The sequence below is a fragment of the Garra rufa genome, chromosome 6 (assembly GCF_049309525.1).
Source record: "Garra rufa chromosome 6, GarRuf1.0, whole genome shotgun sequence".
In the NCBI taxonomy this organism is placed as follows: Eukaryota; Metazoa; Chordata; class Actinopteri; order Cypriniformes; family Cyprinidae; genus Garra; species Garra rufa.
In genome coordinates, this window is record NC_133366.1 from 10,203,379 (window position 1) to 10,222,732 (window position 19,354).

The 19,354-nt window shown below is 35.4% G+C and overlaps 2 protein-coding genes across 2 annotated transcripts in view; one reads left to right on the plus strand and one right to left on the minus strand.

Moving 5' to 3' along the window:
• LOC141336824 (actin-related protein 2-A-like) overlaps positions 1-7,115 on the plus strand; it is an 8,698-nt gene extending 1,583 nt beyond the window's left edge. The window contains exons 2-4 of the mRNA XM_073842552.1: positions 647-792; positions 2,067-2,199; positions 4,127-7,115. Coding sequence (XP_073698653.1) covers positions 647-792; positions 2,067-2,199; positions 4,127-4,297 — 450 coding nt within the window. The 3' untranslated portion in view covers positions 4,298-7,115. The remainder of the gene's footprint in view (positions 1-646; positions 793-2,066; positions 2,200-4,126) is intronic.
• Positions 5,024-19,354, minus strand: part of meis1a (Meis homeobox 1 a) — a 22,640-nt gene continuing 8,309 nt past the window's right edge. The window contains exons 8-11 of the mRNA XM_073842554.1: positions 13,875-13,988; positions 13,587-13,785; positions 6,712-6,810; positions 5,024-5,035 (exon numbers count right to left, since the gene is read on the minus strand). Of these exons, the coding sequence (XP_073698655.1) occupies positions 5,024-5,035; positions 6,712-6,810; positions 13,587-13,785; positions 13,875-13,988 (424 nt within the window). The remainder of the gene's footprint in view (positions 5,036-6,711; positions 6,811-13,586; positions 13,786-13,874; positions 13,989-19,354) is intronic.

Here is a 19,354-nt window from a genome sequence, read left to right on the forward strand (position 1 = left end):
CTCGCGGCCGTCTTGCCAGTCAAGAGGTGTCGATCTCCGAATGCGAGGATGGATAGCTCCTAAAGCATATTTCCATATAAATGCACGGCTAATTCGTTGTTTTGGCGCAAGTGAAAAACAATATTAAACTTCTAGTTGTAAAAAGAGCCTCATATAAGCCTAATATTTAGTTCTATGGAGTCCATTCATTCGCATTCTGAGATCGACACCTCTTGACTGGCAAGATGGCTGCGAGCGGAAACCCAAACAGTGAAAGTGAGTTGTACAAAACCTTTTTTTTTAGTAAACTGTGTGTACACGAACAATGTTCTCAATGCTGGAGTTCATGTGTAGAGAACCAGCCGATACTTCGAGCAAAGTGTCATGGTGTGTCGAGCCTTCTTAGTGTTGAAAAAATATCGATTTTGATGCGCTCAAATGTATGCCCCTAGTACTCCCATTCACCGGCCACTGACCACAAAACGAAATCACGGTCAATCTCAAAAACGGCTCGTTTGTCATAATTATGCTTTTAGAAGTTTGTCTCGTTTACAGTAAAAAAAACCAGCCCAGGTTGCATTTTGGCAACAGTTATGCTTTAACCCATGCAAACATCAGCAGTGTTTAAAATGGGAGAATTGACACTGGTTTGTCACTGGGTTTGTAGCTGCCGGACGGCAGGGTGATTAAAGTTGGCGGTGAGCGGTTCGAGGCTCCGGAGGCTCTGTTCCAGCCTCACCTCATAAACGTGGAAGGAGTGGGTGTGGCTGAACTGCTCTTCAACACCATCCAGGCAGCCGACATTGATACCAGGTCAGTTAAAATATTTATATTTGATATTTGATATTAATGTATGAGTATATTGTATTATATTTCTGTCTTTTCCTGTTACTATATATAATGCTTATATATTGTATAATATAACATAAATTATAAGTAAGCTATGAATTATAAGTAAACTGTGACATATTATACCCAAAACATTTTCACACAGTGGAATATCAGTTAAATTGATAAAAATTTGGGACTAAATATTATTCAGATACTTTGACCTGACCATGTTTTTATTAATTGCTGATGTGACCTTTTGACATCACAGACTGAACCAAATGAAGCAATGCTTGATAATTGTTCAACAAAGTATTGATAGTTGTGTAAATATTGTCATACTACTGGTTGATTGTAATTCATTACATACTTTTCCATTAAAGTTATCTGACATTATCAAGATAAATTTGTTCTGACACAGTTGACTTCTTGTCATATTTTATTAGCATTTTCTGAATAAACTGAGATAATGTGAGAAATGTTGAAGGTGTCTGAATAAATTGTGGTTTGGCTGCTTATATTATATCTTTCGGTTATATATATTGCCAAATAATATTACACTATTTTTAGAAAATTCCTTTTTTCATACAAATGTGGAATATCTTTTAAAAAATAGATTTAAAACATTAAAAAAAAATTTGCAAAACAAAATATATAAGTATTGTACATTTATAATTGTATAATTTTATATATAAATGTTATTATAATATTATAGTAATACTAAACTATTGTCTATAATATATAATCTTTAATATAAACATATATTATATAATTAATAAATTGTGTGTGTGTATTTTTTTTATTTCATCCCAGATAGCATTTGTAGTAATAACCAATAATTATATATTTTGTTTTATAAAAAATAACATGCTTTTAATCTATTTTAAAAAAAAAAGATATTGCATATTATCATGTAATATTTAAAAATGAATGTAAAATATTTACATAAAATATAATTATTGTATATTATAATTGTGTGGTTTTAATATATAATGTTATTTTATTTATGCTAATATTTTTTTAATTATAATATCATTATCTCTATCTCTATATTTGTATATATATTTTATATAAGTTAAAATATTGTTTATTACATGTATCTTTATCTGTTACATATATTGTCTAATATACAATGCATCATGTAATAATTTTAGAAAAATAGAAAATATGTTGATAATATTTTATAGCTATAATATTATCATTATATCATATATATTTGACGTGAAACTCACACTCAAATTTGTCTCTCTTTATCTCAGGGCTGAGTTTTACAAACACATCGTCTTGTCTGGCGGTTCTACCATGTATCCTGGTCTGCCGTCTCGTCTGGAGCGTGAGCTCAAGCAGCTCTACCTGGAGCGAGTGCTGAAGGGAGACGTGGACAAGCTCTCGGTACCGATAACACACCTTTAAACACAACTAACCTCTAATACACACTTACTCCATTTGATCATCTCTAGGATGTAGGTTCTGACCACTAGATGGTGCTATTCCCCTCTAACTGACTACTTAGCACTGTTGCATTTTATCCAGCAGTATTTGAGATTATGTCAGAAAATAACTAGAGGGGAACTCCCTCCTGAAATTGGGACTTTTTCTTTCTTTCTGAGGGCTATGTTATGATTGTAGATGCACTAAACTGATAACTAGATAGACCTACAATAAAATGTAGTCAAATGATATCTATATTCATTTTGGGTTTTATTAGGTTGGCTTGAGAAAGATCTGCTACTTTATACTTTATAGCTTTTATTTAAATTTCTGAACGCTACTCCTGCTAGAGCTTTCAAGCTAGAACCACCAAACTCAGCCCAGCTCTTCAGACTGATCTGACTTATAGTTTTCATAAAATTGAAGATTAAAAATCATAAAATCCAATAGACTTACAGGGCTCGAAATTGCATATGCTCCGAAATTTAATCTGCGCGACCTCAAATTATATTTGGGAGCATTTGTGCGAGTGTGAGTAATTGTTGTGGTGCGACTTACTACAGCGTACAGTCTGTCAGATACAATTCTGCCGCCTCCGTCTCAATTTACAGTACATCGCCGCATAAATTCGCATCAGATGATAACTCAACGGCAGAGTTCCACTCACGCAGCGGCGTAATTTCCACTCGGGACACTTTTCAAAATCCCGTTGGTGTCCTCCCACTTTCAAATGGTTTTGTTAAAGTAATCTCTTGTATTGTAGAATGCACGCGGTATCGTTAAAACGAAACCAAAAGTAAAACGCGCACACGCATTCAAAAGCAATTTTAATACCCCACGTTTAAAGAGCGACTGCCCAATGTGCACAAATTAGGCTACATATCATATCTAGGCTGTTATAAGTATGTGGGCTATAATAAGCTGTATTGTGTCTATAGCTCTGTATCAGAAAAATTCGGTCATTTGCACTTTGAATATTGAAAGAGTGGCCTACTTTGATCATGCCTGCATTTATTGTCTACACGACTAAGAAAGAAGTGTTGTTTATTCTGTAGATTGTTTAAAAATGCAGTGGTTGCCTCTAAATGGCTGTAACTATAATAGAGAAAATAAACCTTGTTCATGTACTCATATTTTCATTCATTCTTGTCCCTTGCTTAAGGCGTAAAATAAATGTATATAAAAAAGGCTTTCAGAGTCAGCCCATTTGCTTGTAAAACATCTGCATTAAAGGAACACTCCACTTTTTTTGGAAATAGGCTCATTCTCCAACTCCCCCCGAGTTAATAAGTTGAGTTTTACCGTTTTGAAATCCATTCAGCCGTTCTCCTGTTCTGGCGATATCACTTTTAGCATAGCTTAGCATAGATCATTAAATCCTATGAGAACAATAGCATCACGTTCATAAATGACCAACGAGTTTTGATATTTGTGCTATTTAAAACTTGACTCTTCTGTAGTTATATCGTGTACTAAGACCGGCGGAAATGCAAAGCTGCGAGTTTCTAGGCTGATAAGATTAGGAACTACACTCCCATTCCGGCGTAATAGTCAAGGAAGTTTGCTGCCGTAATAAGGCTGAAGCAGGAGCAGTAATACCACGCAGCACATGTGCAAATGCTAAACTAGCTGGGAACTCATTTCTGATATTACTTCGCCTGCTTTGGCCATATTACGGCAGCAAACTTCCTTGACTATTACGCCGGAATGGAAGTGTAGTTCCTAATCTTATCAGCCTAGAAACTCGCAGCTTTGCATTTCCACCGGTCTTAGTACACGATATAACTACAGAAGAGTCAAGTTTTAAATAGGACAAATATCGAAACTGATATCTCAAAAATGCAGCATTGCTGTTATTCTGAATCTGTCTTTGCTTCTGCTTCTGTAGAAGTTCAAGATCCGCATCGAGGATCCTCCACGCCGTAAACACATGGTGTTCTTGGGCGGAGCGGTGCTAGCCGACATCATGAAGGACAAAGACAACTTCTGGATGACCAGAGAGGAGTACCAGGAGAAGGGCACACGTGTTCTGGAGAAGCTGGGCGTCACCGTTAGATAAATCTCACACACATACATATAAATATATATACACACACACACACACACACACACACACACACACACACACATTGCACTCACACTCCCAGTAAGAGGGTGGCATTTTGGCAGCGTAAACACTCAGAGGTTTTTGGCAGATTATGAGGAGATACTTGAGAACAACGATATTCGAATACTTGAACTTCCTTTGCAATCCAAAAAAAGACGACGTTTGTACGACATTCCAAATGTGAAGATTCATATCACCACTGAAATCAAATGAATTTGCTTCCAAAACGACTCGTTTATGCTGCCAAAATTAATCCTCAATCGATCCCTCGTGTCTCACCATATCATGACCTGTTTGTTTTGAGTCCCATCTGCCTCATGACTTCACATCAAACCCTATAAAAGGAGAAATATCGCTCTGAAGAGAGTAAGAAACAGGAGGATGTTGTGTAAGTAGAGGGACTAAACAATAAAAAGATGTATTTTTAAGAAAAGAAAAAAAAAGGTTTCTTTGGTCAGTTTTTACTACAAAAAACTGTTTTTGTAGTAAGGATACAAATCGCTGCAGCCAATTTGCTAATAAAATAAAAATAATATGAAGAATATAATCGTGGCCAATAGTATCAAACAAACAGACGTACTTCTAAAGGCTGATTGCTTTTGCTGAAACGTCTACTTTCTTTCTTTAACTTCCTGTGATGTCTTTCTCTGTCTTTAATCTCAGCATCTGCGCAATCCATTATTGGACGCCCTGAAAATAGAGAGGGGAAAAAATGCAGTAGCAACCGGGACCAACTTCCCCAAATAGCATTTAACAGAACATTTGAAGAGCGTGTTTTTGTCAAATGAAGTCGCTGAGGATGCTTTGAACGCACTCGAGTCTCATTTTAGTCGTGACAATTGGTATTTGGAAGTCTTTACATATAGACTCTCTGTTCGTGGCATTCCGCCTGCAGTTGCAGCATCAGTTTAAAGGACCTTTGTAAACAATAGTATGAAAATCAGACCACATTTGAAAGGAAAGTGATAATATTCTGCCGCATGTCTAGCGTACAATCTAGAACCTAATTTCTGCATCTAGCTGAAACGTGTCTGGGTCACATTTCACTCCAAAATCAAAAGAAATAAGACATTTTTTTGCGTTGTGACATCGTTTTTGTGACATTTTAGCACTATTTTTTCCGAAATATTCTAAAATGTTCTCATTACCATTATGTAGAACAATTCTGTCGTTTTTATTTCCGTTATGCAAAAAAGAAACCTTTTCATTATTGAAGTGCAGGGGGAAGAGTGTTGTCGTTACCATAATGGTAAAAATAAATCATTCTCATGACCATAACACAGAAAACTCATTTTTATTTCCATAGTTTTCAGAACTGAAATGCGGAAAATGTTCTTTACCATCATGCGCTATCATTACTGTAGAAAAATGAAAATAATGCAAAATAAAAATACCTTTTCATTACTGAAATGCAGGAAAAAAAAATTCATTTGCATAATGCTAAAAAATCATTCTCATTACTGTAATGTAGAAAAATACCTCATTTTTATTTTCATAATGCAAAAAAACAACAACTTTGCATTACTGAAATGCAGGAGAAAAGTTTTTTCATTTGCATAATGTTAAAAAAAATAATTCTCACTTCCATAATGCAAAAAAATAAATCTTTTCAGTTCTGGAATGTGGGAAAAAGGTATTGTCATTACCATAATGCAGGAAAAAATCATCATTTTAGATTAAAAAAAATGCAAAAAATGCAAAAAATAAACATTTTTGTTACTGAAATTCTAAGAAAAAAATATTGCCATTACCGTAATGCTTTTTTAAATTGTGTAGTACATGGTAGATTTTGTTGTACTGGCAATTTAAATGTAAAAATAAATAATTGGATTACCATATTTGTACTTAAATACATTAAAACGACAGTAATTAGAATCTAAAAAGGATATTACCATCCTGTACAATTATGGGAACTACAAAACTTACGGAAGTAAAATGTCCAGTTGTGTTGCGGTAATGAGAATATGGAGGATGAATGTTTGTTTAATTAGTCAAGAAAGTAATGTCACAATGCAAAAAGCTTTATGATACTAAAAGAGGATAATCAAATTTAGTTCTTTTTGATTTTGGGATTCACCACAGAGAATCGACCATAAAACAATGCGAGCTGCTGCAGCAGTGCATATAGTCGTGGCTCATGTGCGTCATCCATCCATGCGGCTTCAGTTAGCACATCGCTCATTTCATTGCAATAACCCTGCGTCCTTTTCATCAGCTCATTTGTTTAGTGTATTGACGAGTCTCACTCGGGTTTCGCCCGCCAAAAGAGCCTCACGATGGTCCACTTCGCTACTTTTGTCTTATGTTATTTTTCGTTGCTGTTTGCTGTTGGGTCATTTTCATGTCCTAGTCGAGTTGCATCTTACCGTCTGGGAATGAAGGGCCTCGCTGACGCCCGACGGGTGTTTCTGGGTCAGGCGCTTCATTCCCAGACCGAAGGCACCCGTGATGTAACGGTTTACTGCCTGTTTGAAATATGAATGGCATAATAATGATGGTATTGATAATGATGCTAATAATTTTAGTGTTTGTACTCGTGACAGCTGTTTGGAAGCTGGATCAGTGATGTTTCTGTGTTTGTACACACTCGCACATGGAACAAACCATACCGCGACTCCATTCATTTCACTCGCAAGCATTCTTCCAGTGCCAAGTTTGGGTATTGTAGTCATTTTGTTTGTTTGTTTGTTTGTTTTCTGCTTTTTGGTTTTTGTTTCATTTGTAGCGTACTGCCAGACCACTGATTTAAATAAAGAAAATTGATTTATAACTCAATGGTTAAAGTGAGTCTTTTATGCAAACTAAAGCCAGGGCTGTTTTGTGTGTGTGTGTGTGTGTGTGTGTGTGTGTGTGTGTGTGTGTGTGTGTGTGTGTGTGTGTGTGTGTGTGTGTGTGTGTGTGTGTGTGTGTGTGTGTGTGTGTGTGTGTGTGTGTGTGTGTGTGTGTGTGTGTGTGTGTGTGTGTGTGTGTGTGTGTGTGTGTGTGTGTGTGTGTGTGTGAGAGAGAAACAGTCGTTTTTCTTCATATGTGGCATGATGCAACTATGAAAGCGCACAAGGAATTGGCGCCCATCTCGGTTACTGAGGAGATGTGCTGTACACAAGCAGTGTCTTTACTTTCAGTCCATCTCTTAGAGCTGTAATTTACAGTACCAGCCTCAGACAGACATATTCATTATTTATTCAAGCTATTATCCATATTTGTATAAGTAAGTGTGTACACACATTTATATACATACACGCACCGTCACAAAATGATTAAATAATTTATGCAAACACCCTCAAATAAATATTACATGTTCATTTAGTTTCCTGTCTGATAAGTAGATGTGTATCCTGTTTCCGCTACTAAATAAAAATGGTAATTATGTTAACTTTTTATCTCACAATTCTGACCTTTTTCCTTCAATCACGAGTTTTCGTCTCGCAATTCTGATTTTTTTCCCCTCTGAACTGCATGATACAAACTTGCAATTCTGACTTTTTTTTTCTCAGAATTGTGAGAAATCTAAATTGAGAATTGCGGGATATAGAGTCACAATTAAATTGTGAGAAATGAAGTCAGACTTGCAAAATATAAAGTCAGAATTCAGAGAAATAAAGTCAGAATTGCGAGAAACAGAATTGCGGGATATAAAGTCAGAATTGTGAGAAATAGTTAAAATGATGGGATATAAAGCCAGAATTGCGAGATATAATGTTAGAATTGTGTGATATAAAGTCAGAATTGTGAGGAATAGTCAAAATTGTGAGATATAAACTTGCAATTGTGAAAAATAAAGTCAGAATTGCGAAAATTAAAGTCAGAATTGTGAGATACAGTGTCAGAATTGTGGGAAATAAAGTCAGAATTGTGAGAAATAGTTAAAATGATGGGATATAAAGCCAGAATTGCAAGATATAATGTCAGAATTGTGAGGAATAGTCAAAATTGTGAGATATAAACTTGCAATTGTGAAAAATAAAGTCAGAATTGCGAAAATTAAAGTCAGAATTGTGAGATACAATGTCAGAATTGTGAGAAATAGTCAAAATTGTGGGATATATAGTCAGAATTGTTAGATATAAACTTGCAATTGTGAAAAATAAAGTCAGAATTGCGAAAATTAAAGTCAGAATTGTGAGAAATAGTTAAAATTATGGGATATAAAGCCAGAATTGCAAGATATAATGTCAGAATTGTGGGATATAAAGTCAGAATTGTGAGGAATAGTCAAAATTGTGAGATATAAACTTGCAATTGTGAAAAACAAAGTCAGAATTGCGAGATACAAAGTCAGAATTGCGGTATATAAAGTCAAAATTGCGGGATATGAACTAACAATTGCGAGAAATGAAGTCAGAATAGCAAGATATAAAGTCAGAATTGCGATATAGACTTTCCAGAGTTTATATCTAGCAATTGTGACTTTTTTTCAGAATTGTAAGTTTATATCTCACAAATCAGTCTTTAGAACTCGCAATTGTTAACAAAAAACGAAACCTTTTTATTTATGAAATGCAACAATTAAAAACAAACAACCAAAACTTACTGTCATTACCTTAATGCTGTTCAGTTGCTTAGTATTAATACTACATGGTGGGTTTTTTGTGCTACGTTTAATGCTGATTTAAATTTTAAAAATCAATAATAACTGAATTACAGCTATTTGTACTGTAATACACTGAAAAAGACAGTAATGGGAACCTAATAAGAATTTCCGTTTTGTAGAATAATGGGAATTACAAAATGTATAGAAGTAAATGTCTAGGTGTGTTACGCTAATGAGAATAAGGTAGATGAATGTGTCTAACTGTCAAGAAGGAAATATCACAGTGCACATTTTTATGAAATTCACACATGGAGAATTGGCCACAAAACAATGAGTCTCTCTTGGGTCTGGGTTGGGGTAAAAGAAAAGCATGTATAGCTTTAGTAGCAAATATTTGTAGTGTTTGCAACATTAGTTTTTGGACGACACAAAATGTTTGTCTCTTTATGTTCTTGTCTTTTCTCAAATAGACGGGTTCTTGAAGATACAGTCATCCTGCATAGTGATACAGAGCTGTGGTCTGATGATGATATGTCTGTGTGTGTGTGTGTGTGTGTGTGTGTGTGTGTGTGTGTGTGTGGAGGAGGGGGTGATTGTGTTCACATTTGTTTCCGATTTTATTCATGTAAACAGGGGGGCTGTCAGACTCAGTGGGGCCTGTTTAAATTAAGGCCAGGCTGCTCTGCACACAGCCACTCACTCGCTGTATGTTACATTACACATACTAGTTTATTGTACTCAGAACAGTGGTATATTTGCATTAATGAGACACAAATGCAGATTTTGTCCCGATTTCTGGTGGCTATGAAGAAGTTCACCCAAATCATTTATTCACTGGTGGAAAGAAAAAACAACCAAAAAGTGGCATAAAAGTACTCTTCCTAAATCATACAGTATCTTTGTGAGAATATTAGTAATTATTAGCTAAAAATCATCCCCTCCATCACATTTGAAGATGGATTGAACAAGATTAGTTGTCTATGGTATCTGCTTAATGACAAGTAACGTGGTACACTGCAGAAAACAGTGTTATTCACATAATATATATCCCACAATTCCACTCTGCACTGTACACATGACTGAACTGCCCTCTGGGGAAGAGAATAGTTATTCTGTTCAGTTGAACACCGCATGCCATATCCAGCGCACAACAAGCTGATTCATTGGTGTATGAAATGAACCACAGACATGTTTACTATCAATATCATTATGCAACCGGACTGTGAGAGCAGAAATCTGGTGTAAATGCTCCTTTCTAGCAGTTTTCAGGGTTATTTGCTAAGACAGTTGGCACAAGGGCATGCTGGGATTGAGTTCGGAGTTCGTTTTTACATCAGTAATGAATGAAATGTTTTATGTGAAATGGAACATGTAGGTTGGGACTTCAGAGAAATAAAGTCAGAATTTGATACATTTGCGAGAAACAGAATTGTGGGATATAAAGTCAGAATTGCTAGAATAAAGTTAGAATTCAGATAAATAAAGTCAGAATTACAGGATATAAAGTCAGAATTTGGAAAAATGAAGTCAGAACTGTGAGATATAAAGTCAGAATTGTGGGATATAAAGTCAGAATTCAGATAAATAAAGTCAGAATTACAGGATATAAAGTCAGAACTTGATACATTTGCGAGAAACAGAATTGTGGGACATAAAGTCAGAATTGCTATAAAGTCAGAATTGTGAGAAATAGTAAGAATTGTGGGATATAAAGTCAGAATTCAGATAAATAAAGTCAGAATTACAGGATATAAAGTCAGAATTTGATACATTTGCGAGAAACAGAATTGTGGGACATAAAGTCAGAATTGCTAGAATAAAGTTAGAATTCAGAGAAATAAAGTCAGAATTACAGGATATAAAGTCAGAATTTGGAAAAATGAAGTCAGAACTGTGAGATATAGGCCCAGTTTCACAGACAGGGCTTAGACTAAGCCAGGATTAGGCCATAGTTCAATTAGGGAATTTAAGTCATTTTTATAAACGTGCTTAGAAAAAAACACTACTGGCATGCATCTTGAGACAAAACAAAGGCACTGATATATTTTAAGATCAGTCAGAACATGTTTTTTTCAGTTGAAACAGCTCAGACTTAGACTTTAGTCTAGGACTAGGCTTAAGCCTTGTCTGTGAAACCAGGGGATAAAGTCAGAATTGTGGGATATAAAGTCAGAATTGTGAGAAATAGTAAGAATTGTGGAATATAAAGTCAGAATTCAGAGAAATAAAGTCAGAATTACAGGATATAAAGTCAGAATTTGATACATTTGTAAGAAACAGAATTGTAGGACATAAAGTAAATATATTCAAGTGGAGGGCGGAGCATTTATTTCGCTTACAGACTACGTAAATGGAGAGAGCAGCTCCAGTGGATGGCAGCAACCTTCAGAAGATGACAGCTTATATCTCCATCTCTGTGAGTTAACGAAATTACACAAGAAAAAATACAACACACACATGAAACAACTAGTTACTGAGAAAAACTGTGTTTTCCGATATATTTATGAATAGGGGTTTCTATTACAAAGCGTTCCTGTAGCGTTGAGCAGTGTAGCCAATCACAGAGATAGCTGTTGATTTCTTGAACGCAATGGCCAATCAGAATCGTTTACGTTAGAATCCACTCACCGCTGTTTTCTTGTCTAGTAACGTTAATGAAGTTCTAATTTGCTCGCGAATCCTCTTATTAAGACAAACGATGTAAAGACTGACTGAGCGATAGAAATAGGCCTATGTCAAAATGGCCGCTTTGGTGGGTAGTCACACAAACACAGACTGCATTGTGGTTGTTTTTCACTCTCTCTCTCACACACACACACACACACACACACACACACAAACAAACACACACACACACAAACAAACACAGAATTATGAAGAGGATTTGCTCCTCAGATGGTAAAACTCGACCTCACAGTAAAAGCTCTGCACAATTAATTAATTGTTTGTTGCATCTAATAAAGACTATTATTGAAATGTTATTGAAGATACATACTTTTTAATAATATTATATAATATTATTGCAGTGCTTTAAAAAAAGCATTAACCAAAAAAAGAAAAGAAAATGAACAACCTCTGTGTTTCAGCCCTTTCTCCGCTGTGTGCTTTTTTTTTCCATTATGGCTGATTTGTGGATTGTACCCCCTATGTATTTCCCATCTATTTCCCATGCCATTTTTAACCAGGAACAACACAAGACTGACTTTTTAAACTCTTTCGAATCAAGTTTATATATTTTTTTTGTGTTCACATACCAAGTGCCACAAAAGTCACCAAGTTTCACAACATAGAGTGTGACACTTAAATATTAGAATATATACACTAAGTCAAAAGTTTTTGAACAGTACGATTTTTAATGTTTTTAAAGATGCCTTTTGCTCACCAAGCCTGCATTTTACAGCAAAAACAGCACACTTTGAAATATTGCTATTATTTTAAAAACTGTTTTCTATTTGAATATATTTTAAAATTTAATTTATTCCTATGATTTCAAAGCTGAATTTTTAGCGTCATTACCCCAGTCTTCAGTATTACATGATCTTTCAGAAGTCATTCTAATATTCTAATTTGCAGCTCAAAAACATTTATTATTATTATTATTATGTTGAAAACAGCAGAATAGAATTTTTCAGGTTTCCTTGATGAATAGAAAGTTCAGAAGAACAGCATTTATCTGAAATAGAAATCTTTTGTAAAATTTTAAATGTCTTTATCATCACTTTTGATCAAATTAAAGCATCCTTGCTAAATAAAAAGTATTAATTTTTGTAATTTTTTGTCCACAAAAGAAATTATACTGACTCCAAGCTTTTGAAATAGTATAGTGTATAATGTTACAAAAGCTTTTTTATTTCAGATAAATGCTAATCCTTGGATCTTTCTATTCATCAAAGAATCCTGAAAAAAATACTCCACTGTTTTAAATATTGATACAAATATTTAATGTTTCTTGAGTAGATCAGCATATTAGAATGATTTCTAAAGGATCATGTGACACTGAAGACTGGAGTAATGATGCTGAAGATTCAGCTTTGACCACAGGAATAAATTACATTTTAAAATATATTCAAATAGAAAACAGTTATTTTAAACGGTAAATAAAATTCAGATATTTACTGTTTTTGCTGTACTTTGGATCAAATAAATGCAGGCTTGGTGAGCAGAAGAGAAAACATAAAAAACCTTGCTGTTCAAAAACTTTTGACTGGTAGTGTATAATCAGTAACTTTAAATGGATAGTTTTAACATTTCTAATTTGATTAAATACCAATAATTGTATTTTTTTCCCTTACTAAAGCCCAGTCTTGAGGCAACTTTTTTGCCTCAAATCAAAATGTGTACTGTTTTGAATCCCCTCGTAGCTAGTCGGCTTGCTTCATGGCTTATAGCACTTTAACAAAGATTTTTTTTTTAATAAATCCCTTAGGGAAAAATGAATGGAAGAAAAACTTCCGGAATCAGCACCACTGAAAAAGGGGGAGGGCACTAATGCACTCTATTCCAATGAAGTAAAATAAAAATTCAAAACATATTTTTATTAGCCCTAAAATAACAAGACCATAGGGTTAAGAGTGTAAAGGTAACATGCAATGTGTTCATCCTCTTCCTTCCCGTTCCAGATCCGTGTCTGTTTCCCATCATGCTGTCTGCTTATAAGAAACTGCTCCCATGGCTCTGTTGAGACCAGTTTTACTGTGTCGCTCTCAATACTTTAGTCTCAAGGATCCAGACGCTACCAAAAAACTCCAGACTTGGACTCTTAAAATGCACTTTAACCGGATTTGAAGCGCTGTATCGCTCCGCAGAGACGTGCACGGTCCAACGGGCTTCCAGCTGACCTCGGACTAATGCAGTAAATTCATTACCGTGACCTCTCAGGCCCTGCAGACAGGTTGCCAGATAACTACTGCTAAAAGTAAACAAACAAGGGTGTACACGGGGAAAGAGACAATGCTGGCCCGGCCCTCTCTTTTCCTGCAAACACACACACGCACGCACGGCTCCTTCCGAGGTCCCTGCTCAGTGTGGGAAGACTCCTCTGGAGACACAGACGGCTCCTTCACTCTCCGAACATCTCTGTTTCCTCCCTCTTCCTTTTTCTTTTGTGTAAAGCTACAGTGTTGATATCGATGTCCATTTCATCTTTGTTGACCTTCATCTTTGTCACACACACACACACACACTTCAAACTCTTAGTTGTGTGTAATGCACAATAACATCCTGGTGTGTGTATCTGTGTGTTCCCAACTGGGAGGAAGCCGCGTTGCACAAACACTTGTTTGCAAATCCGTGCGATTGCACGACAGGGTCCTGAATGAGATGGGGGAGCGTCATCATGGCGCCTCCTGCAGCCTGGGAGTAAGGTTGGGGTGACGGGGTTCAGCTGCGTGCAATCAGGAAGATGGGCCATTCTGACAGTAATGCATACAAATGAGCGTGTTTTAAGATTAAGTATGCCTACTGAGTGGCAAAGATTTTACACCCTGTTCTTCACTCCAAACAAGTGACGTTACACATCTACAATGTATAATCAATGAAGTCAGTGTTTGAAATGACCAAACTAAAATGACGAAATCAGTTCACTTCCGTTAAGGCCGACAAAGATGTCAGCGGACGAATCTAAACTAAACACAGATGACGTAATACACCCCGTTAAAATCAACAAAGCAGATGAAACAACAAACTAGCAAGCCAACAAAGCTTAAAAACATTTAAGTAAAATGACAAAACTAGTGAATTCTTATTATCATCAACAGATTATTAGCAGACAAATACTGAAATGCACTGTTAATTAAAACTAATATGCAAACTATTGTGCCAGAGTACGCTAAAACTATTAAAAATCTTCTGAAATACAGCTGAAATACAAAAAAACACGTAAATTAGAAATGCTGCCTTTAACTTAAATAAGTTAAGTAAAATGCTGAATATTCGCATCACGTTATTGCTCTAGATTACTATTGGGATGTTTTTCATGTCACTTGCGAGAATAAAAACATTGCGTAATGCTCTCCTTAATTTTTTTTATACAACTGAATGCATCAATATGCTGTACGCTGATGGTTTGCGCAACATGTCAAGCATATTTTCTGCTCGTTGAAACGATTCAACGCAATTGTAACGTTTGTCGTGCAATCTCCTTACAAAAATTAACCAAAAAAACATGTTGCCAAGACATCATTTCTCATTTTAATTTAGGTTAACGTACAGTGCCTTGCAAAAGTATTCATACCCCTTCATTTTTTTCACATTTCACTCTGCTATAAATTACTTTTTGTCCACATCAATCTACATCTCATACACCATAATGACAAAGCACAAAACAGGTTTGTAACAACTTTGCAAATTTATTAGAAATAAAAAACTGAAAAGATCCCATTGCATAAGTATTCATACCCTTTTCTGGGACACTCAAAAGCTCAGGAGCATTCATATTGCTTCTAGATGTTACTACACTTCGAGTGGAGTTAAACTGTGGCAAATTCATTTGAATGAGTGTGATTTAGAAAGGCACACACCTCTCAGAAAAGGTCCAACAGCTGAAAATGCATATCAGAGCAAAAAAAAAGGCAATGATCTAGGGAAGAGTTCAGAAAAAAATCTGCTGCATTGAAGGTTCATAGAAGCATTATCCATAATGGAAGACGATTGGAACAACTAGGACTCTAGAAAATGTCTGCCAGCCCCCATCCAAGCTGACAGAGCTTGAGAGGTGAAAAGTTGAGGCAAAGAATGGCAGATAATTGCCAAATGCAGATGTGCAAAGCTTGTCACATCATACCCAAAAAGACTTGAGGCTGTAAAGGTGCTTCAACTATGTACTGAGTTAAGGGTATGAATACTTATGCAATGTACTTATTTCAGTGTTTTATTTTTAATAAATTTGTAATTTTGCTTTGTCATTATTATGGTGTATGGAGTGTAAACTGATGTGGGGAAAAACAAATTTCAAGCAGTTTAACATAATGCTACAACAAAACAAAATGTGAAAAAAATGCACTGTATATATAAATAAAAACAAGGGGTCGACTGATTATCGGTGCCGATATTAAGCATTTTTATGGGTATCGGTTATATGTACCTACTGGTACGTATTTGGTGTCTCGTTAAAACATTCCCATAGGTACATTTCATCATGAGACCAGGTTGGAAGATACACCAGAATGACACATTAACAAACAAACCTACAATGCTTATTATACAACAAAACTAGTACGCTAGTTTAAAACTATTAGTAGATGCAATGACTATAACACTCCGCTGCAGAATGACAAAACTAGCATGCGCCCATTATAACCAACAAATCTGTCAGCAGACGAAATGACAAAACCAGACTATAACAGGATCATTCTGGTTTCGTCATGTAGCTCACTTGGCGTAGACGTGTTGTAAGGTGTTTCGGTCATCCCCGCTGTGGAATATGCATTAGTGTGCTGTTACCTGATTCCTCAGCTTTAACAGTGGGAAGAGGACAAAGAAGGACTCCTGTTGAGTCCAGCGTGGTCTAAATGTCTGCACATGTTGGAATTTGATGCTATTTGTAGTTACAGTTCCAAAGCTGGACAAGGCCTTTGGGACCCCCTCCCTCTCCCCATCTGTCTCACTCAAGCTGTTATTCACTTATTCGGGAGCTCACGATTAAGATGTTTTTGACTTTGCATTGCGATGGTTGCACATTCTGATGGATAATGCAGGGGAAGACGCACTCGAGAGCACCAGGCTACAGGACATGCTGTCATGCTAGCACGTGCCAGGCTTTCTGCGCACGCACACAAACACTGTCACGTGTAATTCATGCACCGTTTGTTTCTCACTGGACAGTGGCCACACACACACTTTGCCATAATATTGAACAGTCAAACATCTGCGTGACTTACTACCGTTTGTCTGTCGTTGTTTTCTAGTCTCTTGGCTTTTATTTCCACCTAAACCAGACATGACACAAGTTGTCTTCACTGAAAGTGTGCAACACACAACAACAATAACAGCCAATTCGAACAGTTTTGATGCTGATATATGTGACCCTGGACCACAAAACCAGTCACAAGGTTAAATTTTACAAAACTGAGATATATACATCACATGAAAGGTTAGGATAGGACAATATTTGGTCGAGATACATCTATTTGAAAATCTGGAATCTGAGGGTGCAAAAAATTCAAAATACTGAGAAAATCACCTTTAAAATTCTCCAAATTAAGTTCTTAACAATGCATATTACTAATAAAAAATTACATTTTGATATATTTATAGTAGGAATTTTACAAAACATCTTCATGGAACATGATCTTTACTTCATTTCCTAATGATTTTTGGCATAAAATAAAAATCAATAAAATTGACCTATACCATGTATTTTTGGCTATTGCTACAAATATACCCCAGCGACTTAAGACTGGTTTTGTGGTCCAGGGTCACATATAACTTTGTGGTAAAGGTGAGCATTATGTGACAGAAATAGTATGCAAAACTGGCTAATCACTTTGTTTTTTACTTTTTACTTTATACTTTACTTATTACTTTTTTTTTTACTTATTACAATTTTTTTTACTTCAACTGAAATAAAGTAAAATTTTAAAAGCTAGTTGCCAATTCAGCATTCCTTTTTTTAATTTAGTTTAACCTAATGTACTACCAGCGCTGAAATTAATCGGTATCTGCCATTTTTGAAACCGATTTGCAGAAAAAATAATTTCAAAGTATTTAGAGAAGGTTTTTGTCAGAGTCTTGTTATATATATATATATATACATACAGTTGCAATCAAAATTATTCAACCCCCTTGACATGCAAGACATTTTGTTCCAGATAATTTGTTTTTCTAATAACAAATCTACAAAGGCATTAGTACACTATTAGATAAAGTATTTTAATACACATTTGAGTAATTCTGAGAACATAAATTGATAAATAATGGGGGAAAAAAAATCAAATTGGCTCTAAACGTTCATGTTCAAAATTATTCAACCCCCAAAAGTAAAATTTGGTGCAGAATCTTTTATTATTTAAATAAACGCTGTTTGAAAGTGTTTAGAAGCGTTGATCACCTCTCTACTGCAATCTTGGATCATTCCTCGGCTGAAAAAGCTTTTAGATCACGGATAATCTTTGGTTTTCACTTTGCCACTGCTTTCTTCAAATTCAACCACATATTTTCAATGAGAATTAAATCTGGAGACTGAACAGGCCACTCAAGATCATTCTGTGACTGATCCCTGAACCAAGCATAAGTAGATTTGTTTGTTTACTTTGGCATGATTGTCCTGCAGGAAAGTCCATTGATCATCATCTTCGGTCTTTGCACCAAAGGCATCTCAATTCTTGGCAGAATGGCCTGATACTTCAAAGAATCCATAGTTTCCTTCATACGCTCATGTTTTCCACTTCATGCTACAGTAAAACAAACCCATAATTGGATCAGCCCACCTCCATGTTTGACCATGGAGATAGTGTTCTTCTGCTCATTAGTTTTCCCTTTTTTGCACCAGACAATCCGCCGATCTATACGTCCAAAAAGTTCTAGTTTGGTCACATCACTCCATAAAACATTCTTCCAGAACTCCACAGGTATATCCAAATAAATTTTAGCATATTCAAGCTGACCTTTTTGTTCTTCTTGATCAAAAATGGTATTCGCCAAGATGCCCCAACATGAAAGCCATGCTAGTCTTATGTTCATCTTCTACTCTAGAATGAAATATTTTTCCTCCTTTCATCGGGTCATCTCGCAAGTCTTTGGCTGTACATTGCAGGTTTTTCTCAGTTGGTCTGATCAAACATTTTATGAAATTGTGCATTTTTGGTTCAGCACCCTCAAAGGTTTTCTGGTACAACACACTTTAAACTAAGGAATAAGGCTTTTAATGTCTTAGAAATCTTCACTTAGCCTTAGACTTTCTAATACAATGAAACTATTTCTTCTCTATAGCTTTTGTGAAAGCCCTGCTGACTTTACCATATTTGCTACTCAACTTCAGCACATGGGATAAATGTATAGATGTGTAACATCTCAAGCTGATTCAGTTTTTTTAATAGTTTCTAAAAGCTTAATTGTGTTTTAGGACAATATTGTTCCCCACAACAAAAATTAATGACTTAAAACGGCAATGTTGAATAGGGGTTGAATAATTATGACAGCTGTGTTATTAAAAAAATCCTAGAACTCAAACACATTACATTATATATTGACATTGTCACTTTTAATATGCCAGTACACTGTTGTAGATGCAATTTTTATAAAGTCCTGAAACTTCAGACAAGCTTTTTTTTGTAAAGTACTGCAGTCTCTGGGGGGGTTGAATAATTTTGATTGCAACTGTATATATATATATATATATATATATATATATATATATATATATATATATATATATATATATATATATAAATTTTGACATTATTTTCAAAATTTACACCAGACATAGATATTGGTTGAAAATATCAGTTATCGGTCTACTTGAGCTGTAATAATCAGTATCG